Below are 24,656 nucleotides of genomic sequence, written 5' to 3' on the forward strand. Positions count from 1 at the left end.
AAGTACTGAAATTACTGTTTTCAAAATAAGGGTTAACTGTAATAATGTATTAAAAAATAGACCGCTTTACATACCATTTGGAAATTTCCTGTTCTATATAGATACCTAATCTTACTATAAAATGTTCCAAATAAAAAATCTATGGAAAAAGTGATGACAAAATCTGATAACGTGTATCACATACAAATATTTTTTCATTTATTTCTATACAGAACAAACAATTATTTGTTGTTAATTCCGGATCATTTACATATGATCAGAAACGACCAGGATATTATAATTGTTTTAAAATTTGTTTCACCAATAAATACAAAACTTTTCAAGACTTCATGTGCCATCAAATTTGACAACTCTTATTAACCTTTTAATAAACGTAGACCCAGGGCCGTAGCTAGAGGGGGGCTGGCCAGGGCAGAGCCCTGGTAAAAAAAATTTGAGCCCTGGTAAAAAAAATACTATAAGCACGCGTCAAAATTTCGGCAAGTCATTTGACTTCACAAGTTTTATTTTCTATATGTATATATTTTTTTTATACGGGTAGAGTCCTGTTCTGTGCCATGCCGACCACCATACCACCGCGTGCCGCGTAGGTTAAGACGCGGCGGGCGCGGCGGCGTAAAGATTTACACATTGGATTGGAAAATTAGTCTGTAGCGAACCTGCTTGGCACTCGGTAGTCGGGAAAGTTACGAAAGACGAGAGCCACCTGTTGAATTGCCGCGCCGGCGCGATAATCCGTTTATAATTATTTTCATGTAGCTGTCATATTTATTTCTTTATCAAGGGAAATTTTTTGCGGCTGCTTTAGTGAGTATTTTTAGTATTGTTTTTGACTTTCTGAGCGAGTGTCGTGAGTTAGTTGAATAAAAATGGACATAAGACAATTTTTTAATAAAAAACGTGCTATTGACTCTGTACCTGATACATCGGGCAGTAATTCCAAAAGTCAGAAAAATGCTGATGGGTCAACCAATTTATCCAGTTTAACCAGCAGTTCAGCTCCAGATCTGGCACCAAAAGGTGAGGATATAAAACAAATAATACTAGCTAATTATCCCAAACAAGAAAATAACCGGTCTTTTCAAGTTAACTGGTATAAGAGATTTTTGTGGCTAGAATATTCCCAAGAGCTAAATGCTGCATTTTGTTATGCATGTCGTCAGTTCCAACCAAATGGAAGAAAAGGACACACGGTGTATACCTATTCCGGATTTAGTAACTGGAAAAATGCAACAGATCTTAAAAATGGATTTCCAGCGCATGAAAAAACGGCAGTTCACATTAAAGCTATGCAAATGTGGAACGAGAAAAAAATCAGAGACTTAACTGGCACTGCTGTGTCTACACTTATCAATAGTGATATTTTGCAAAAATACAGATATTATGTTAAGTCGATTGCTGAGATAATTCAGTTTTTAACAGTAAATGAACTAGCTCTTCGGGGCAATGATGACATTGAGCATGAACAAGAGCGGGGATTATTCTTAAATTTATTTAAATATACAATTAAAAAGGACGAAAAATTGGCCGAATGTCTTCCACATATTCCTCAAAATGCTAAGTATACATCTCCTGATATTCAAAATGAGAGAATAGCTATTTTAGCTGAAATGGTACGTGAACAAGTTGTTGGTGATCTAAAAACTGCAGATGTACCATGGTTTACATTACTTGAAGATGGCACAAGAGATAAAAACAACAGAGAAAATGTATCAATTGGAGTAAGATATGTCAAAAATGATAAAGTGTTTGAATCTTTACTAGGTATTTACACTACAGAAAAGTTAGATGCCAAAACTTTCACAAATATGACACTTAATATTCTTAATGATAATGGAATAGATACAAAACACCTTCTTAGCCAATGTTATGACGGTGCTAGTGTTATGAGCGGCCATAAGGGGGGAGTAGCTGCTTTAATCCAAAAATCATTAGGACGTTTTATTCCATACGTACATTGCTTTAACCATCGTCTCCATCTTGTAGTTGTGCGAACTATTTCAGAAATAGATTCAATTAAACACTTCTTTGACCAAGCTGTTATGTTACATGAATTTTTTGGACATGGAAAAGTGGCTGCTATTTATTGGGGAAAGTCTATTGGTAGACTATTGGAGCAGCGCTGGTCTGGGCATATAGCAATTGTTAAAGTTATATTTTCAAACTACACTGAAATATTAAGATCATTGGATGAATTTAAAAATGATCGGTCATTTATCTGTTGGTCTGTGTATTTATCAGTCAAATCTGTTGGGATTAAATCAGTTATGTTGGAATACGACTTTAGATTCACCCTTGTTTTTATGAAGAAGTTACTTGGGCTCTTAGAACCTGCCGATTCAGCTTTACAAGCTCGTACAATTAGTCTAAAGGAAGCCAATGAAATTATTAAGCCAGTAAAAAATAAAATTCGAGATCTAAGAACAAATGAGACTTATCAAAGTTTAGCCAATGAAGCTTCACAACTTTTAAAGGATACGGAAGCAATACCAACTGAAAAGAGAGTACCAAAGTTAAGCGTAACTATGAAGGAATATCTGGTAATGGAAAAACTGCCGTCTGAAATGTCTAATAAACCAAATGCCAGTAAAAGTGGCACTGAAGCCGAATTTTTTGAGTCCTTGGACCTTGTATTATCCCTATTAAACGAGAGGTTCTCTGACAATGATGAACTAATTACTGCAATAAGTAGCATTGAGCTTTTTGATCTGGAGAAAATCAAATATCTGGAAAAGTTGGGTAAGTGTCATTTTGTATTGTAGCAATTCTTAAGTTATAGTGTTATACATTTTTTTAGGGATTTCACTACCAACTCTGGAGGAGTTGGCAGTAGTCAAGGATTACATGCACAATAAACCAATGTCAGATATTTTTGCTGAATTATATAAACAAAGGGAAGTATTTAAAAATACATACGCCCTGTTTGCGACAGTATATACCCTTGGGTGTAGTACTGCAGTAAATGAATCTTCGTTTTCAACATTAACTGCAATTAACAGACCACAGAGATATTCTATGAGTCAGCCTCGTATGGCCGATTTAATTTACTTGGCTTTTGAAAGTCGAAGAACAGAGTCCCTCGACATGGAGTCATTTTTAATAAAATTTAACAATCGTAAACAAAGAAAATTGCAACTTTTTTAGTTTTAATCATTTTAATTATCTGTCTGAAAATTTATTTTATTTGTATTTGTGTTGTTTTTATGATTTTCTATGTAGATATTCTAACAATAAGTGTTAAATGTTATGAGTTTTAAAAGTGTTCTGTTATTTTTGTTTTTTATCAAAGCATATGTGTTCACATGTAAGTCAAAGATTAAAATATTTTTTTCATGTTTGGTTCTAAAGAACTTTTTAAATTTATAAATTTATTCTTATTTAATAGAACATGTTTAACACCCAATGGTTTTATTTCTTAGGGAAAAAACATATTTAATGGCGGTGTATGTTTCGTCCGTAAATCGTCCCTTAAAATTAAAATATCAGTATATTTCAATGTGAAAATATGGGCCCTGGTAAAAAATCTAATAGCCCTGCTAAAATTTTGGTTCTGACTACGGCCCTGCGTAGACCCCGAAATTGAAATTCTTTATAAATTCAATTTCACAATTTCTTCTATTTTTGTTTTGTTTTAAATAAAATGCATTCGCTTTTTTACGTGTGCATATAGAATAATTATTCTTCAGTTTGTATTTCATTATTTCCAGACTGTATAATTTTAATAAGACTAGTATTTAATGTTATTGCTTCCAATCCAGTATCTTTCCTAGTGATTTCCAGTGACTCCCAAGCAAGGAAAACGTAGGAAAATGTAGCTTTATCATGTAGGTTTATCTCAGAGAACAATGCTTTATTGACAAAAAATTTCTACACAAAAGCTTGTGAATAACTACACCCTATTTTTAAACATGCATTAATAAGAAAAGTTGGTTTAATCATTGCTTCACCCTGTAATTGAATCATAGCTCGTAGCTCTCTTAGGATTATTTTCTTTCCATTACTACTTCCTTTAAGTAGGGTAGTAAGTACAATTTCGCCTTGCTCGTACATAATATTATTCCAATCTAGATTATCTTCGCCTTCATATCGTTGGAAAGTTGTTTCAAGGTATACTCAAAATCTAATCACCTTTGTATATTGTTTATTGTGCATGTACCATCTGTATTTTTAATTGGTGAATTATGCAAAATTGATCTTTTAAATATTTTTACCGTTTTTCAGTTTTGATGTCATTTGTTAATTTGCTTAAGTAGCCACTATACTACTGTTCTTTTGTATCTCTCATCATTAGTTTATTTCCATCTGCTATGCATCTAGGTTGATAGTAAATTCATTAGTTTCCTTTTTTTTCATCTCTTTGAGGTAAATATCACCATTGGTCGAGGAATATAATTAGGTGAGAGTGTGATAGATTTCTCAAGTTGGAGTTTGAAGCTCTACCAATCGGTTATTGTTTTAGACATTCTATTATAATTAGATATTTAGTGAGCAAATAATACTACCCTAGATCTAAACTATGAAACCCAATTTTGCCTGCATACAAAAATATAATAAATTTTTAAAAATTATTTTGCACTTAATTTATACTTATAAGATACTTGGGTAGAATTTATTTAAAAATGTATAGATTTTGATCCATAGAAAGAATTTTTTCACAAATTATATTCAAGTTATCGAATACATACACTTACAATGTATTGGATCGAAATTAATCTACAAAACTTAAAAAAGACGAAAAAAAAATAGGTCGATAACGTTCATTTACCCAGAAGTTATTGTCGACCGCGTGGTAATTTCAAAAATTCCTTTTTTAATACATTTAATCATATACAGTCAACAAACGTTAATGTTAATGTACTAAATCATTGACAACCATTAAGTATATATACGAGGTCTGGTTATTAAATAACGAGACTGGTTACGAAAAAGAAAGAAGAAGAAGAGTATATAGAAGAATACTCAATGGTTGTCAATGAATCAGTACTTTAACGTTTGTTAAGTATATATGATTAAATGTATTAAAAAAGACATTTCTGAACTTATCGCGCGGACAATAAAATCCGAGTAGTTATTATACTAGACATGTCGACTCTCGATATTCTGTTTCTGTGCATCAAAATCTACATAAACATTCTTTATACTTTTGCATGCGGGCAAAATCTTTTCGCGGGTGTCGTCGTTTACATCTAGGTACAATCACGATACACATACACTGGTATTCTAACTTGTCGGCTAAAATTTGACACGTCTCGCGCATGACGTCACGCTGGAATCAGAATATTTTCTTTGTCTTTAAGATTAGGTTGGAGTTGTACGTTTTTACTGGGTTTTTGTTTGTGTTTAGCAGCTATTTAAGAATTGACCTAACTGTTATTATTTTCTTTTAAAATATTGTACTTTCTATTATGAGAAACAGGTACTTTGGTTTCCAAAAGAAAAACTTGGTTAAGTAGTGGATAAGACCCTGCGGTCGAGAGGAAAAAATTAATTTAAAATATGGTAAATGATTATCGTAAATCACAAAATAACAAATACAATTTCTATTTTTTCCCAATAATTATACTTATAGATGGCAAGTGCTTGCTCACAAGCGTACCGGTGTATGTGTATGTGCACAATTAGGTATTTGTTTTCGCTAGTTACAAATAGTCCAAGGTGACTCATGTGAATCGTGTCCATCGGGACTGCTATTTCCTCTATGAAGTTGAGGCATTTCTATGATTTTTTCAAGGGCAACATGGCTTGAGTTATCATGATAAAACGATAAGATCCTTTGTTAGCACTTTTTAGAATTTTCATCTGCTCAATGTTTCTGTAGAACCATTTCTATAAGCATCTTACATTTTTCTCATGCAATTGTACTGTAAGAATGCAGTCATCAGTCTCATTACTTCTGCTGAGAGCATCAGCATGGCTTTTTTTCATTCCTGTAAGATATTCAATAACAAAGTCAAATTGTTACATTGAAATCCACCAACATGCAGATCTGGGTGCTATTTTCTGCTCCACGTTCATGGTAATTTTTCTAAATAATTGCACAGGCTTCAAGGTTTTATCCTGCTATCGCTGTGAAATCTTCCTGATGAACCAACTTTACTTGCATCTCAGTGGATCTCTAAAATCTCACAAATCTTATTAATAGCTGACTGAAAGACAGTAGGTGTATTAACTGGGCCAAATAGTACGTTTAGGAAGGTACTTATTTATTATATTTTATATGTTTTCCATTCTCATCGAAAGTTCAATCATAATACGTAACAATGTATTTAAACTTACCTCAACATGAAATTTGTTCTGGCGGCAACATTATAGCCGTTTAGAAGATAAACATAATTATGGGTGTGAAGAAAACGTATTGTTAGGGGGAAATAACTCAAATTATCAAGATACGAATATTGAAATAAGAAAAAATCACAATGAAATTATTTCAAGGATAAATCAATTTTTGTTAATAATTCCAATCGAAGGAAAATTGATAAAAAATGTGAACTAGAAACTAAAATGGAAGCCCTTATAGGCATTTATTTAATAGAAAATTCACCATGTAAATTAATCATTAGAAACCAGGACTTAATATTTCAGCAAGAAAGATATAGACAACATTTTGTAATAAATGAATTAAATTTGAAGTTAAATCAATACATGTTTATCTAATGAAGATCGGTCTTAAAAGTTTAAAAGTCAACGATATTCCATATCTATAGGTAACGCTAGTATACAAGGAAGCAAATAAGCGTCGCGTTCCAAGTATTTAGACTATTATTGTGTATACAGCAATAATACTAGCTTTCATTTATCATCATCATCATCTATCAGCCATCTTCCATCCACTGCTGGATATAGGCCTCCTCTAGTTTAAACCATCTATCTCTATCTTGAGCTGTATGTATCCAATTTCCTACAATTTTCTTTACATCGTCACTCCATCTTGTTGGCGGCCTGCCTCTACTTCTCTTATCCATTCTTGGCCTCCACTCCAATATTCTTTTCGTCCATCTATTATCCGTCATTCGGGCTACATGGCCTGCCCATTTCCATTTCTTTTGGACTATAATTTCAATAATGTCCTTAACGTTTGTTCTTCTTCTTATGTTCTCATTTGTAATTCTATCCCTTCTCGTAATTCCCAATATTGCCCTTTCCATTGCCCGTTGCGCCACTCTCATCTTTCCTGCAGTTTGTCTCGTGAGGGTAAGCGTCTCTGCCCCATAGGACATCACAGGTATAACACACTGCTCATATACTTTTCTCTTTAGGCTTATTGGTAAGTCTGATTTCAAGGTACTACTCAACTTGCCAAAAGCTATCCATCCTAACTGTATTCGACGCTTTATCTCACACGTTTGGTTATCTCTTCCTATCCTCACTTCATGGCCTAGATATTTATAGTCATATACTTGCGCTATCTCACCTCCATCGATAATTATGTTATCATTTGTTACCAGATTTGTCATAAATTTGGTTTTGTCTAAATTTATTTCTAGACCAATATTCATTGTGGTTCTTTTCAAATCCGTGGCCATCTGCCGAGCGTCTTGCATATTGTCGGTGATTATGACGATATCGTCTGCGAAACGCAGGTGGTTTAGATACTCACCGTCGATATTTATACCTTTCTCTTCCCAGTTTAATTTTTTGAAAGAGTATTCCAACACACATGTGAAGAGCTTTCATTTATATTATATACTAAATATCAAGCTTTCTTTTATATGGGGAGGTGTCAACTACATTAATTGTAAAGTTCACACTTACAAAGATTCAAAATGAGTTCAATGTAAAACGTTCAATTCTATCAAACGATATGTGGACTACAGATGATCAGAGTTTTGAACTTTTGCGAGTGTATGACTAATAAGCCACTGTCTAATTGGTGAAGTGATCATGAGCATACGATTATCCAAGTCGTATCTTCAAAAAGGAAATAAATGAGACAATGTTATTCAATTCATAATTTTTACTCGCCCATATCATGATAAGTAAGCATTTAAAATGGCTACATTCTTAAAAATACGAGTTAGAAAAAATTGTCAATCTATTATAAAGTATTTAATTAATAACAAATTATTTTCAAAATGTAATAACAAATCTGCGGTTTCTAAAATACATTTTAAGCAGATTCATCATTTTTATCAAACATAGAATTATACTTCCATTTTTGCAGAAAAAATTAAAGAAAAAATTAAGTAGTATTAACTGTGAAAGTACCAGATTCAAATTTGACGAGTATTACATTATTAAATAACAGTACATTTCGTTTTACAGATGTTGATAAGTATGTTTTGCTATTTCTTTAAATTATGAAAATATTTGCTGGAAATGACTTTGAAATATTTAAAGCAATCGTAGAATAACTGACTATAAAATTCAGAAAGCCGATCGTCAATGAATGTCACAGTAAATTATAAAATTTATTATATTAATTTCGAAATTTGAAATAGTTTCTAAAGAAATATCGTTATCTGATATAATTTATTTCCTTAATTAAATTTCATGCATTCTTCTTCCTTCTTCCTTAACACACATTTTATTTAGTGCTGCAGTACTCCTATAAAAGGAGAAAAAGCGGGAAGTTGTTGAGTCCTTCTAGGGGAAAGCTCAGGTAAGATGCATAGTAAGAGGAATACTCGATCAAACTGGTATACAGGTCCTGTCTATGAAAGAAAAGAGATAAGTCGGCGTCATAAGTAGTATGGAAAGGGGTCAGCTAACTAATGTTATATGCTGCTGTAATGCAGCAGGTACATTTATACCACCTTCTTATTTTCGCTCGAAAACGAAGGGTCTCAAGCTACCGTCACAGATAACGGCTAGATCCATGGGGAAGCTTTTTTAAGCTGGTTGCAATTTTTTGAGGAAAAAATTCGCCCAAGTGTGAACAGAAAAGTTCTTTTCTTGCTTGATACACATAAATCGCACAAGTTCTATCCAGCTTTAGAGTTTGTGTCAAAAAATAACACTATATTTTTATCATTTGCACCACACACTACATGCTACCATTAGACGTGGCTTTCTACGGACCGTTAAAAAAAGGATTTTCAGCAAGACTTGAATACGTTTCAAAAAGTCACCCAGGAAGAATCTGAATCAGTATCACGTAGCAAAACTATTTGTTGGAGCTTACATAAAAAGTGCTTCAGCCTAGAATTCAACAAGTACATTTTTTAAACCAGGAAGTTAGCCTTATAATCCAAATGTATTTAGTAATATAAGTGATACTCTGTCACAGTAACTGACCACCCTGTAAATGTCACAATATCGAACACTACCGATGGTTTGTCAACAATGGCTGTTTCTAGTATTGCATTTTTATCTACAATGACTGACGCTCCAACAACAAATGTAGAGACTCACTGTTTAAATGATCCATTAACTAATTCAAATGACTATCCCATAGCTAGATCATCAACGTCAACGCTTTAACTTATAAGTACATCCGAAATTCTTATGGAAAAAGAATCCAAGAGTTCTACTACACCTGTGCCTCAATGTGATCAAAATATTAAATCAGCTAATTCAACATCTGAAAACATTCCATTTCTATTAGAGAAACAAAGCCTTAGAACGTTACATATCAGACCCAATACCGACCAAGGCTGCTCCAATAACAAATCGAAAACACAAAAGGCAAAAATCAGTGGTGAATATTTTAAAAAAAGGAAGGTTAAAAAAGCAGAGTTAGTAGGTCTCAGCAAAACTAAACATACAACAACCTAAAAGTCTTACTTCTGTTTAGTGTGATCAGAAGTATATACTGAACCGCCTACCAAAGATTGGATAGAGTGCAACCAATGCAAGAGATGGGCTCAAGAGAACTGTACTTGTTATGTCGGATCAGATACTGCGATGAGGGTGAAGACTAAAACACCAATTGCATTACTTATCCTTTTTGCCATGGAGGTGTATCCGTTTTACCCTGGGGGATCGGGCAAAACGGATAATAGACAGTTTTTTGTAATCAAAAATTTATGTAAGCATTGTTCAAGTTCCAAAGTTTTTATTTGTAATTTCCAAAGATAATTTACCAAAGAACAAATTAAAAATAAAAAGACTATTATTGATCAGAAATTTTAGTGCTTTTTTATCCTTTGCCTTAACATATTCGTCTTGCATGGGCTTCCCCTACTATGTATAAATATTTTCTAAAGAATCGTACATGTAGGCAGTCACTAAAATATCATCAAGAGGACTAAGGCTTACGGCTTTTATACTTATAGACTTTTCAACATAAAAATATATTATGGGTATTAAACTTTGGTGCAAAATATATATAATTCGTTCAAAATCAATTATTAAACATCTAGAATATATTATCATGCAGCTGAATAAATATCATGGAGAAATTGATCCACGGAAAAAGTAATAGAAATCAAAAGTTTGTGTAGATCATGTATATTTGAAATTTCCACCGAAAATTGAAAGCAATATTGCGATCAAAATCTCGATCTGGGTTACGATTCGCACTCAGGTGATAGGCCATAGTTTCCCAAAAGCCATTTAACTACTAGAGAGCATCAATTAAGTATCAATTCCAATCATCTGGCAATTTAAGCATATCGTAGGGATGTATGAGAATCACGACTAAATGTGCGATTCCATTTCATTGACAAAGTTTAGTATGTATAGATGCAATGAAGTATGTATTCACATTCCACGCCCCTTTACTCCCTCGATCTTTCTTTTATATTTAACACTTACACATACTTGAAGATAATGATTAAAATCAAAAAGCATTTCTGACAATTTGATTCAATTTTTTTGTCAAAAGAATATCTCATACTTTGATTTTTTATATTCGGTTCTTGAAATTTTGTGTTTGCATTGTGCATTCTAAAAAATTTTGTTATGAACTTCTGAATCGACCGTCTTTTGAATGGCAAATTTTTTAGGGCGCACTCAACATCTCTCAACACCTCACACGTCGAAATAAATATTTTTCATTTCTATTTACTACCCTTCTGTATGAAGCCTCCACTATGCAACTTGGCAAACCATTATCATCAGAGACGCATTGGAGCTTCTCAACTGTTAATATACGACACAATAAAATATATCTCAATCATGTGCTACATAATTGAATGTTATAAAGAGAAATATTCATCTCTCAACAGAACTTGATGATTTGAAATCCATAATTGAAATCTGTGGTCATACTAAACTCACCTTTATATTAAAAATATTTATGCTAACAAGTTTTAGCATTATTTAATATAGAAACAAGCAATAAATGAGATACTTGGAAAATAACTCGCCCAAAAATGTTGTTTGAATCAAGCAATTACAGATAATCATTTTTATAAAATGATCAATTGTTAAGAATAAAAGTATTTCTGAATTAATTAATTGTTCAGTAATATAATAAAATATGAAAAACAACTATTAGTAAGTACCTACGTTAATGCTACAAGAAATTAATTTCGTTTATAGGTAATAAAGAAGACAAATATATTTTGAAATAACACTATGAATCTAGGGGAAAAACAATGTTAGTAGCTTAAGCATTATAAATAATAAAATGACGTTAAGTTGGGTAAACTCTCTATGCTTACCAATTGTGTTTCAGAATAAAACCATCTTAATGTTAAAAATACAAGTTAGCTTTTAAAACTTCAACAAAAAGAGTAATTAACATTAATCTAGGATGGATTCTACTATTAAAAAGAGAAGTATCATCTAATGTCAAAAAGTATTAAACACCTAATGGGAAAGATTCAACACTGAATATTTTTTCCATCACGGTAGTAATATATGAATTGGCTTCTGATGAGTATCAAGGAAATCATATGATTATTTCGATAAAAATCTTCTCTATAGCTATTACAGTGAATTTTCAGTCCTACAAAGTATTGATTTTAGAGTGAGAAAGCTATAGGTAAAAATTAATACTTTGTAATAAGCGAATATACTGAGATTTCCTATACACCAGGAATTGATAAAAATAACGTTATTACTCTTTAGCTTCGTTACAAATGTATATGAATTATAAATATTTCAAACAAAATAATGTATTTTTTTATATGTTCACAAATTTTACTAGCATTGTTATTATCCAAAATATACATAAAATAAGTAACATTGCAATACTTTAATAAGAATGTTAATTTGGACACACTTTTTATTATCATTAGTAGGTCGTATCGTAAAATTTCAATTTCGTTTTTCTTTCGAACTAGATAAGTAAAATATATATTCCCAGGACAATGGCTATTTAATAACATGTTCAATATAGGAAAATAATCACATTGATCATTATATGAAATATTCAATAAATTTATGATGAAAAACATAAGCAAATTGTCACTGAAACCATATATAGAACATTTATAAAAATATCAATATTTAGAAATTACTATTGACATTAAAGTTATCTGCAATGCAATACATTGAAAATAATCAAAATGATTTTATGAGAAGATGCAAACGTTTTCAAAGTTGTTATTAATTCTTATTTTTGCTTATATTTGATATTTATAGAATGATTTTAAAAATCACAATATGAGGATCTTATGATACATAGTGTAAACATTAGGAATAGGAAATTATCAGCAAATAATATATTTTGAAATAACCACTTTATAAATGTATACTAAAAAGTAAAAAATGAAACAAAATCTTGAGTCCTAGTTAATATAGTAGGTTCAAGAGTCAAAAATGATGAAAGAAGAGTTGGGAAAATATAACAGTGTTGATAGTCAATGGTTGAGAAATATAAATATGAAGGTATTTTTCTAAAGAGACCTTTCAAGATATGTACAGATCTTATGGCACTGTAGTAAATTGATAAAACTCATTAATACATGTTTTAATTTTTCTATCCAAATTCACATTTAACGACAACTTTTACTGCTTTCGTGTTTATGAACAAAAATACAAAAACAAAAAATTTTATTATTTAAAACTTCAAGGAATTGTACTTTCAGGATTATGACGAAATAAATCAGAATAAAACAATTGTAAGGTATTAATATTCATCCAATTAATATTTTTCTAATTTTTTGTTAATTAATGATTTTGGGAAAATGGAAATGATTAGTGTATGAGAACAGTCAATATAATCAAAAGAATAAAATTGTAAATAAATTAAACAAATTACAATAGAATTGGAATAAATGTGGGTATTATTTCAATTTTGACTGTTTTAAATTGATTGCTGATTAAGAGCAAGAAATAAATACCAGAATTTCAACAAATAGTTTAATATTATAATAAATAAAGATATACAAATATTAAAAAAGCAGCAAAAATAATAATTATTCCTTTATGTTGTATTACTGTGAATAATATTTATATTTTAATAATATGCTGATAATTTCTTTTCTTGATATTACTCTTCATTCAACGAAAAAAATGATAGAATTAAAATCTACATTAAAAACAAGAATATTGAAGATTATTTGAATTTGTTCAGCAATTATTTTATAAAATTTCCTTTAGACCCCTATTAATTGATTAGAATGTATTTAAACCAATGAAACCGTCAATATATGAAAAAAATTACCCCAATATATTCACATTTAAAATATACTAAAACTATAATGTATTAATATTTTATAACAAGTTAAAATGTCTACTTAAAAAAATGACACAAGGTTTTGAAATGAAGAAAATACAGGATCATTATCCTTTATAAAATAACAGAGACAAATAATATGACTTCGAGAGGGTTTGAAATTTTATATATCTATGAATATTTGGATATTAATATAAAAAACAAAAGTAGAAGAGTTAGAGCTGAAAGCCAAAATATGCAGAAGAACAAGAGAGTTGGTAGACAGAAAGGGGAAGAAGGGATGGATGGAGAAGAACTAATAAAGAATTGAAGGAGCCTGGAATGGGTATGGTTATTATGGGATACACAATTAGATAGCTAGTACATGTTGAGAGACTACAGAAATATTAGATAAAAAAAATATTGCTACAGAAAAGACCGATTTAAGCTAATTTGTGATTTGCTAAAGTTACCACATATTACAATTCACTTATCAATTATATGATGTTGTTATAAAAATATTGAAAATATATTGGAATAACTTCCTTTACAAATATACAAAAATAGACTTTCTAACCAAACAATTTTTCAAAACATGTATGGCAATATGGTTTATCATTTTGTTCTTTAAATGTGCCCTTATTCAATTGTTTGAGACAAAAAGCGCATACAAAATGTTCCGGATGGAATTTTTTAAACATGGCTGTAACACATCGACCTGAAATAGGTTTGTGGCATCCAGCACACAGCGAACCTCTTTTAAGATGGTAGTGCGTCTCACAATACGGCTGACCCTCGTGATCGAAGAAAGAGCCCCCAATGAAAGGTTGTCTGCAGTCCTGAAACGATTAAATATTGACTTAAATAGTTTATATTTTAGAAACTTTGATTTGAAAATAATACACAGTTTAAAAGTTCAATTATCAAATATAACATAAATTCTTACATAAACTTATTGGATGTGAGCTCTTATTTTAGGCAACAGAAGTGGATAACCTAATTTTATTATATATTCTTTTCACTGTATGAAATATTATAAAACTACAACAAATAAATTCTGTAGTTTCAAATAAAAATTGTTAATATACTCTATTATAGTTGTTATGGGAATATCACGGTAAACTCATCAACCTAGAAAAAAATCTTTTTGGATCAGTTCTGGAAATTTAGGAATTAGGAAAAACTAGGAAAAGGAGTGGATTCTTACAGGACTCGATCACTTAAAAAGTTCCTTAGACTTCTGAGAAATATTTGCCTAATACTAATTCTACTTGAAGAAGAAACTCTGGATCATCTATCTGGTTCTGTGAAGAAAGCTTGAGGTAAGTAACATATTTAAGTTAAGTAGGATGAAGCTTAGAATTCTAATTACCTTGTACATGGTCGCCTTTTTATAAGAAAGACCATCACAGGCTTTTATGTTAAAAGATGGAAGCAACTTGACTTTTTCTGACACCTTCAAAAATTATACATTGTAAACAGCAATTTTTGTAAGAAGATGTCTGAAAAAGTTGTGTTTCAAAATTGGCACAATATATGAACTCTATGTATAAAGTTAGAAATAATATATATTTAACTTCAAAATATATTTAACATCACAATAAATGTCATTGTTGAAATGATTGTCCTTCCTAGTATGTAATTTTAAATGGTGTTATATATACATTTTCCGAACAAAGAGACAATTCTCCTCCCCTTCTAATTTGACAATTTTTTGTTTACTTGTTTATATTCATCAACAGTTTAGGTATAATGTACCATATATTTTTAGCATTGATAAGGATCAAAAGGAAAATCGAAACGTTGGCATTTTAAAAAACTCTTTTTCAGTTTTATTTTGAGTCCTCAACCCAGAACACCATTCGACATCAAAATAAATATCAAAAACTTCAATGTAAACTGCATATTAGTTGGAATCTATTATGGTTCTGTGAATTTTCTCATTAGTTTAATTTTATGAGATTCAGAGTAGCAATAGTTGGTTATAATGAAATTATTTTATGTCATGACAGGATAATCTCAAATTTTTTTCATTTCAGTGCGAATAGTTTCATAAACAGTGAGTAAAAACTAAGCTAGTTATAACATTAAATTTCTACCTGGAAATATTTCCTCTGTGGTATTCGGTATTTATTATAAGATGAAAATTCAGATCAGAAAACGATTACCAGCAGTTATATAATAAAATCATCAATCTATAGACTTATGTGCAGTAGAAATAAGATGAAGGAATTTATCGATCATCTAGCGGTGGTGATATTGTGATGGAAGGTATCTCTTAGTAACTATACCTACCAGCAACATTAAGTGAAAAATTAATTACTTTTAGAAGTGACTAATCCAAAAATATGCCCAATATTCTAGATTCTACTCTTTCACAGATTTACTTCATTCACTACTTGTTTATTAAAACTAGCTATTGAAGTTTTAGGTTAGGTTAGGTTAAGTATTAGTAGCAAATGAAAACATTTCAGATGAAGGATACTCATATCCAACTAATTATATATATATATATATATATATATATATATATATATATATATATATATATATATATATATATATATATATTATGACGGAGGCTCTGTGTTTCCAGAACATATTTTTATTTTTATATTCTTAAAAGAAGGACTGTGTATCATTATCATTATCCGATTTCCAATCTATATAATTAATTATTTTTATTCAAATAAGTTATTTTCCATTTTAATTGAAGTAACTGATTGGTTAAAATAAGCCTCCCAATATCAGTAAGTAAGGACATTTTATTTCATCATTTTATATTACAATACAATTTCGTTACATTTGGTGCTTGGCTCCCAAATATACCCTGAGGATGTTCGACTCAATAAGAAAGAGATCAATTTGACTTATAGGCGATCTAGACTTGACAAGAAACAAAAACAACTTAGACAATAGAAGGAGGCTTTGTTTTACCGATACTACCACGGCAAATGCTCTTCCGAGCTGTGTAGTATAATTCCACCTAGAGCTGTTTTTGCAAGACTTACTAGACAGACAAATGTGGCTCATGAACACCGAGTTCACCTACAGACGCCCAGAACGCTAATTTATCGGGACTCCTTTCCTTAGAGAAGTATAAGCCTGTGGAGTCAGCCACAGTCAGTACCAGGGCACGTATTTCCCGAACAGTACAACCTACAGAAGATCAAGAACAATATCCACAGGTATCTCCACAAGGCAGACACAACTCGAATTATTCGATTGTAAATGGGTTTACACTCTTGTGCTTGCTTTTCACATAAAAAAAAATAAGTTCGATTCTACACATGATCAAACAATAATCATCGATACTGAACACACTGTTTACACGCGAGTCACACAGTATAATTTTGAGTGCTGGTGTAATGGTTGTGTAAATAGTGTGTTCAGTGTGAATAACACCAATGATTCCAAAAATTCCAATTTAAAGATTATCAATATACTTCAGCAGACTGAAGTTGATGTGGCATTGGACAAATCCAGTGTCATATTAGTTTGACGAACAGTAGATTATGACGGGCTATGATTATCTCTATTGCAGTCATCCATCGTAGTTGAAAATATTCATACTAATGAATTAATTATCAATTTGCTGCGTGCAACTAATATCGAAAATTTACTATACAAACATCATATTTGTTACGCCTATGTTCTCAGACTTTACAGGTACGTGTCTCCTTCAAGTAGAGAAAATATGCATCTGCTTATACTAATCATTATTTTATTTTCAACTTTTCATAGCCGAGAAAGAAATCACAAGCATCATACACAAAACTACACTTTTAAAATAAAATAGATTTCAGTGTCGACATTCTGAAAATAGCTTGGCTACTAAAATCACAACAAACTGATCAAATTCTTTCCAAACAGTGAATAAATAAACTGATAAATCACAGAATGTTACGGCACAGCCATCATTTGTGCTAATTACTTGTGGTCCCTTTTTCGAATTTTTTCATTGATGTCTTTTTTGTGTTTGTTTTTTTTTTTAAATTTTATTTCGACTTTATTAAAATAAAATACAAACGATATATTTTATACAATAAAATTCGGGGTTTTTGGGAGGTCATATTTAAGAGAGTATATAAGAGAGAGAGAGAGACAGAGAGAAATGGCATATTTCAAGGGTAGGGGCATTTATTCGTCCTCTTCTTCTTCAGCTCCAATACATCCTGGGCATACAGGTTTACCTTCTACAGCATAAAAGGATTTTCCTTGGACTGGTAACTTGCAATCCTGATAATTCATAATAATTTTACACATATAAATTAATAGGTATGAATTTATCCTTTTATTACTTAAAAATACTTACTCTACATACGAAACAATCAGGATGCCATTGGGCGTTTAAAGCTGAGATATAATTTTCCATAATAGCGCGATTGCAAGCTCCACATTTCGGAGCAAACATATCGAAATAGTCATCACGACAATAGGGTTTCCCCTCACGTTCGTGGAAGCCTTCTTCTCCGAATTGTTTGCCACATTGAGCACAAAAGAAGTGGTCCATATGCCAAGTTTTTTCCAGAGCTGTAACGCATTTCTAAACAGAGAAAATTTCATAAATATAATAATCATTTAGGTATCAGAGTGCCTATTTAACAAATATATCATCAGATATTTGTTCTAAATGTTGAATTTTTTTTATTCAAAATAACGAAGTTTAGTTATTACTTTACTAAAAACTATTGAATTTTGCACCCGGATAAATTCTGTGAAATTATGGCCATGTAGTGACACAACAACCTAAATAAATGAAATTATTCTATCTGAGGATTTTGTATTCACTTTGAAATATTCACTGATGATAATTTGTAAGTATGCACTCAAACGATTTATGTTGTATTCCAGACGGAAGTTACTACAGTGACTGTTGGTTAGACGTACATCTAAGATAGGTCCGTTACAGTAGGCACATCTGGGGCTGAATAAATTGTGATAGTCGGGTTCGCAATAGGGTTTTGCTTCTCTTTCGAAGAAGTTTCTAGTACCTAGTTCTTGATTACAATGAGCACAAGTGAAATGCTCTGGATGCCATGTTTTACCCAAGGCGGTGATGACTTGTCCAACGATGGGTTTATCGCAGGCGTTGCAGCATCCCTTTTGGCTAGTGTTGACTCCTTGACGACTCATGTCTGCTTGGAGATTTCCTAGCATAGAATCCAAATTCTCCCTTGGTGGTGGAGGGGCACTCTGGGTTTGAGTAGCCTTAATAGGACGAGCGTACTGCGATTCGGAGACCGTAGAATGCTGAGGTCCCTGGTTCACCTGTAAAAAATTGAATTAATGAATAATTTTACAAACAAAAAACTTCTCGACTGACCGCTTCTTTAGGTGATGAATATTAAACTGATGCCTTGTGGCCTATTTTATTTCTCAACGAAGTTAAACAAGTCCCACGTCTCCTCCCCACTTTTATACGTGCGCCTGGCCATTTTTTGTACAGGGTCATGGATTCGAGTATGTTCCTAGTGTGCATCTTTTTTGCTCTTGTGGTTTAAAGTAATGAGATGTATACGACGTATTTCGTTGTTAGACAGTAGTCGGTTATTTCGGGAACGTTTAAAACTTCAGATTATGTCACAAATTATAATAGAAGCGCGATGAATACATTGTTAAAAATTCAAAGAAGGAATAGTATGGAGTATAAATGCCATAATTACCGATTGTCTCTTATGTAAGCCGTGTAAATTTATTTCTTTTGTAAACTAAATAATTGATATATATATATATATATATATATATATATATATATATATATATATATATACGCATTTCAGAAATAAATGTATTAACATCAAATATTACTTTTCATGTAAAAAATATACTTCTTTGATTGTAAAGTAAAAAAATAATTTTCCGGCAATGGATAAATGAAGTAGAATAGAGTACAATCATAACATTTGATTAAACATTTCAATAAGACATCTATAAAATATATACAAAGTGTATGTACAAAGCTCGAACCTTGCAAAATATTTGAGAGCTCTAATCTTTAGCATAATGGTTCTGAAGGAATCCAAACAGAGATAGGAAAAACTAGATAGGCTCTTATACTATGGTACAAGGAAAGAAAAATATAACGATTTACAAAAAAATGAAGGGTCTTATTATTCAATAATAACGGAAGAAACTAAGTAGATTTTAATTGGCAAACGTAGAGAATTTGGAGGCGCTGAGAAAGATGAAAAATAACGGAGAAGTAATCCTAAGTGGCGAAAATGATATCTCTGCCATATAGTACCAAATACTTCAAATTATGATAAAAAAGGATCTTAATTAAATCAATAGATATTTTTGAAAAAACAATAATATACACGATAATGCCCAAATGAATCATTTCAGAGTAGTGAGTACAAATAATTATACATAGTAAAATTTCAAGGAATTTTTTACTTTTTGTACTTTTGTACTTTTAGTAATATATTTAAAGATTTTACTAGGTAACTTACGTTGATAATACTCTGCACGTTTGTGGTAAACACTTAATAATTAAGCTGGATATATCCAAATCCTGAGTACATAAATCTTTCATTTACTTCTCAAAATAGTTACGATAAAAAAATACTGGCAACAAATCATTGGGATTTGAAAAATTCAATATTTTTTAACATACTCATATACTTCTAATGCAATCAAATATTGAAATAAAAACTATAGAATAAATCAAAACCAATATTGACAATTAAAAGAACAATATGAAACCCTGTTCTCATTTCTATTGTTTAAATTATAAAACATACATGACCCATTATTTTCAGTAGAAATTAACGTCGATATTGAGGTTTACCTCACCTAAAATATGTGGCGACGGCAAAATATAAAAATTCATTTTCCGTTGTTACTTTCAGTAAAAATATCAAATATATGAAATTTACTTTCGAATTTGATTTTTTTACCAGAAGAATAATAAATATATTCAATTTATGTTACGTTCAATTTTTTTCTAGAATATTTTTATTTTCTTGAGAGGTGAATATGCCACAAATATATTTCGTTGATTTTTATATGGAATGGTTCAAGATTTTAATATCTCCAGTTGAAGATGATAAGGAAATAACTCCAACTGTTGTGAAACAAAATATACAGATTTGTTTTATACCGACTACAACTTTTATTTTTCTACACCCTTCTATATTTTCCTAATAAAAAATTCTATTTTACAAACTTCCTAAATTCAAAGATGAGCAATAATACGTAACGTTTAATTTCGAAAACTATTAACAATTAACTCACCTTAATATTTGACAAACTAGCCATTAAATCATCAAGTTCCCTAGTTGCTGTAGATGCTGCAGTATGAGTTACATGAGAAGAAAGTAATTCAGTTTCACCAGGGTAACCCGTTTCAGTTTTGGTTTCTTTCACTGTTATAACAACTTTCTTAGGACCAGCGTAAATAACGTCTCTAAAAAAAGTAAATTTCAAGTAAGAAAATGAGAATGAAAATTAATAAAATGTTTTCACTTGCAGAAATGCCTTGCAATTTTGAACATAGTTTTATTTTTGTATTCCCAAAAAATAACTACCAATAGCAATTACCAATACCATTCAATGTTTATGGTCTAATTCATCAAAATTCATTAAACATATGATAGATAAAAAAGTTTGAAAATTACTAATTTGGTTAAAGGAAGCTATTTTTTCGAACATTCTGCTAATTAATTATAATATATCTAATATCCAACAACTTTATAGTGTTTAATTTTTTTGTGTCCAAATACACGAAATTATCATTTGAGTTATGAAAAATAAGTACAAAATTGTTTTAAATATGTTCCAAGATTAAACTCATTTTAACTTTATTAAAATAACTATTCTTTGCTCAATAAACACCTAGCCTCCGACATAATGCTTACATTTATATTCCATCCACCTGTAAATGATTATTAGGATAATTCATTGTAAATATTAACCTCTATCAAATACGTTTTCGGTTCAGTTTCATCCAGTATAAAAATATTATGAGTCATCATAAAACTCTAAATATAAGTTTTCGGTATCTTGATAACTAGGCTAGTTATAAAGTATATGAGAACATTTAAAAATAGTTTGATAGACGCTATTAAAATGTTCAATTTTATTATAATTTATAAAATGTATGCTAAAATCTATAAATTAATAAACTTTATCGATTATTTAGAACAATGCTAAACGATAATTGGCTAATATTATTATATAAATAATATTATAAATAATATATATAATAATATTTACTAATGCACACGCCCATTAGTCCGCTATTGTTGCAGAAAAATTAGCCCAAGTCCTTTTCACACAAATAAAGAGGTTGTGCCAAAGATAGACGCGTATTTTGTGTAGTTTCCAAAAGATTATTTGTTTGGAGACTCTCTGAACTAGTATTTAGAATTAAACGGCATGACTGCATTTTAATTTTTTTCAGCAAAATACAGTCTGCTTACTATTGTTTCTTCGGGATATTCTAAATTATAATTTCAAATAATTTCTTGGACAGTAGTACAATATGAAAAGTAAGATGGTATATTAGAACTAGTTAATCAGTCTACTAGATCACCAGATTTAACACGTATTTGAAGTTACACTATAACATGAGTTTAATTATAAAGTTTCTAATTACTATTTATAAAGAGTAACCAAGAAGTTTTGGTTATTTATAATAAAAATAATAATCAAAATTGAAGCCATTCCTTTCTGTTTATCAATCGCAGGACTGTATAAATTAAAATCGTAAAAAATAAATGTTTGAGCTTTGTCCTCAGCCGAACTATGTCGAAAAAAATAAGTTGGTAGTGTGAAGACGTGACGGCATAGACAATGCGTATTTTACTGAACTGAAAGATTATGTCCTTGTACATAAAGTAACTACCATAAAAGTGACTGCAAATTTGTATTATTTGAAGATTCAATAAGTAAATTACTAGAAAGGTATTTCGTTTGGACAATTTCCAAAAAAATTCGTAGTTAGTAGCAATAACGCACTCTAGTGTCAATTTTTAGAAAAATATCTTTTATATTGCTGAAAAGTATTCTTGTGGAACAGATGGAAAGCTCTCTCTTACATGCACATTTGTAAAAGTTTAAAAGTGACATCAAATAAGTTTAGTCGAGTGTGATTATTAATTTAAGTGTTTTTATAATTTGAGAGAATATAACATAAGCGAGAAATGGCTGTCGAATCATCGTACGTTATGCATAGTATATCAATATGGAGTATGCAATTATTTTCAAAATAAGATATTCCATATCATCTTTATATATTTAATGACATCTTGAACTTTTTTCATGGTACAAGTAAATATTACATGAGAAAACGCGTAGAAAAAATTACCTTTCTACAATGGAGCTCTGTTAAAACATTCTTTGTACGAATCCCAACAATATATTGTAGGTTGGTACAAGTATGAAAAACAGAAATACATGAAATGTTGAAGCTAGCAGCTTCGGGAATTGTTTATAAGCAATCAACACAATAGTTTTCACTCAATTTTGTAGTTTATTCCAGTTTTATAATTGTGATTTTATGTTGGCCCATATTAACTCTATAAGGTCTAATGAACATTAGTATTAGATTTATTAGGTATGAACTGTTTTGTAAACTACTTTTCAAATTAATAAATCGGCTGTCGCGCCTTCATGATAATCAGTCGCACAATCTTTAATTTATTCAGCAGATAATAGGTTTGTTCCAACTTATCAAAAAATCTTCCTTAATATGGTGACGATTCTGTGCAATTGAGATAACGTATTCCAATATTATTACCGTTATACGAACGATTCTGTTTTCTGTTACAATCACATATGTAATATTCCTATATGGACAGTTGGTATGGGAAAAAACGTCCCTACGTTACGGTGCTGACAATATTCATTTTCTCTCTCATTCGGGACACTTTATCAATATTGCGCATGCTTGAGATTGCGCAGAACCGAGCTGGAGCCTCGGAAGATAGAGAAATCGTTGCCATTCCGTCTTCCTTAGTCGAAACAGCTTCCACTTATAGAAACTGTCCATACAAGTATTACATACGAGGATGTATTGATATCTAGTTAGCCTAGACCAGTTCTATGCATAAACAAAATATTGCGTTACCATAGTAACGAACAATAACTTATTAGAAGTGTCAGTGTAAAGTTTGACTTCAAAAAAGTAAACCAGAGTTACGCAATAAATTAAAAGAAAAATGATGTCCACCGAAATTGTGAAAATAGAAAAATTGGAGTATCGAGCCACCATCAAGTATCTGTATTTAAAAGGATTAAGAGGTAAGCAGATTTACGAAGATATGCTTAATACCCTTGGTAATCAATATCCTTTGTATGCGTCCGTGAAAAATTGGACTGCAAAATTCAAAAGAGGTAAATTTTCCATTTAATACGCTGACTGATTGGGAATATCATTTTTTTTGGCAGTCCCCGAAAATATCGATGCAGTTCATGACATGATTTTATCAGACCGTCGAATTGTGCTGAAACGGATATCTGAAGCACTGAATATTTCATACGAACGTGTTCATCATATACTTCACGTCAATTTGGACATGAGAAAAATTAAATTGCTGCAAAATGGATCCCCAAATGTTCGAATGTTGATCAAAATCGTGCAAGGAAGAAGCATCGCGTTCAATCTGTGCTCGATTTGAAAACGATATAGACTTCTTAAACCGAATTGTTACTATGGATGAGACATTTCTACGATCCAGAAAGCAACAATAATCGATGGAATAGCGTTACTCTGGTTCTCCAAAACCTAAGAAGTTTCGTGTCCAAAAATCTGCTGGAAAAGTCCTAGCTTCAGTTTTTTGGGATTGTCATGGTGTAATCATAATGGTTTTTTTCGAACACTTGTAATAACCGATCCAAGATCAGACCAGATTAGCAAGTGGGAACAACCCTAATAACAACGCATTAAGTGAAAAACTATTTCCAGTTCTAGTGTGTAGTTTATCCTTCAGAGCACATCCCACTAGCAATTTTTCTAATGTTCTAACTAACCGCAATTTTATTTATTGCAATAAATCATTATTTTTGTGTTCATTGAAAATAGTAATTAATTGTTCCCAAAGAAAAACAATAAGCGATTTTATTACGATATATTAGTAGTAGTGGACAAAAAACCAGAAATCTATTTTTTGTCTAGCGCCACTATATATATATATATATATATATATATATATATATATATATA

At 30.9% G+C, this 24,656-nt stretch overlaps 2 protein-coding genes across 7 annotated transcripts in view; one reads left to right on the top strand and one right to left on the bottom strand.

Annotated features, from left to right (window-relative positions):
• Positions 1-869: 869 nt before the first annotated feature.
• Positions 870-3,805, top strand: LOC130891519 (uncharacterized). The gene is made up of 3 exons (XM_057796329.1): positions 870-2,739; positions 2,798-3,028; positions 3,708-3,805. Exons 1-3 carry the CDS (start codon positions 870-872, stop codon positions 3,803-3,805), a joined length of 2,199 nt encoding a protein of 732 aa, XP_057652312.1.
• Positions 3,806-7,936: 4,131 nt separating this feature from the next.
• The window catches only part of LOC130891868 (paxillin), a 95,398-nt gene continuing 78,678 nt past the window's right edge, over positions 7,937-24,656 (bottom strand). For 4 of the 6 annotated variants that reach the window (XM_057796926.1, XM_057796925.1, XM_057796923.1 and 1 more), the window contains 4 exons: positions 20,726-20,897; positions 18,377-18,757; positions 17,802-18,032; positions 7,937-14,325 (listed from right to left, as the gene is read on the bottom strand). In XM_057796926.1, coding sequence (XP_057652909.1) covers positions 14,059-14,325; positions 17,802-18,032; positions 18,377-18,757; positions 20,726-20,897 — 1,051 coding nt within the window. In that variant the 3' untranslated portion in view covers positions 7,937-14,058. Of the gene's footprint in view, positions 14,326-17,205; positions 17,726-17,801; positions 18,033-18,376; positions 18,758-20,725; positions 20,898-24,656 lie in introns of those variants that run through there. The other 2 variants (XM_057796928.1, XM_057796927.1) reach the window with 1 other exon arrangement.

Source organism: Diorhabda carinulata, chromosome 3, assembly GCF_026250575.1.
Source record: "Diorhabda carinulata isolate Delta chromosome 3, icDioCari1.1, whole genome shotgun sequence".
Lineage (NCBI taxonomy): Eukaryota > Metazoa > Arthropoda > Insecta > Coleoptera > Chrysomelidae > Diorhabda > Diorhabda carinulata.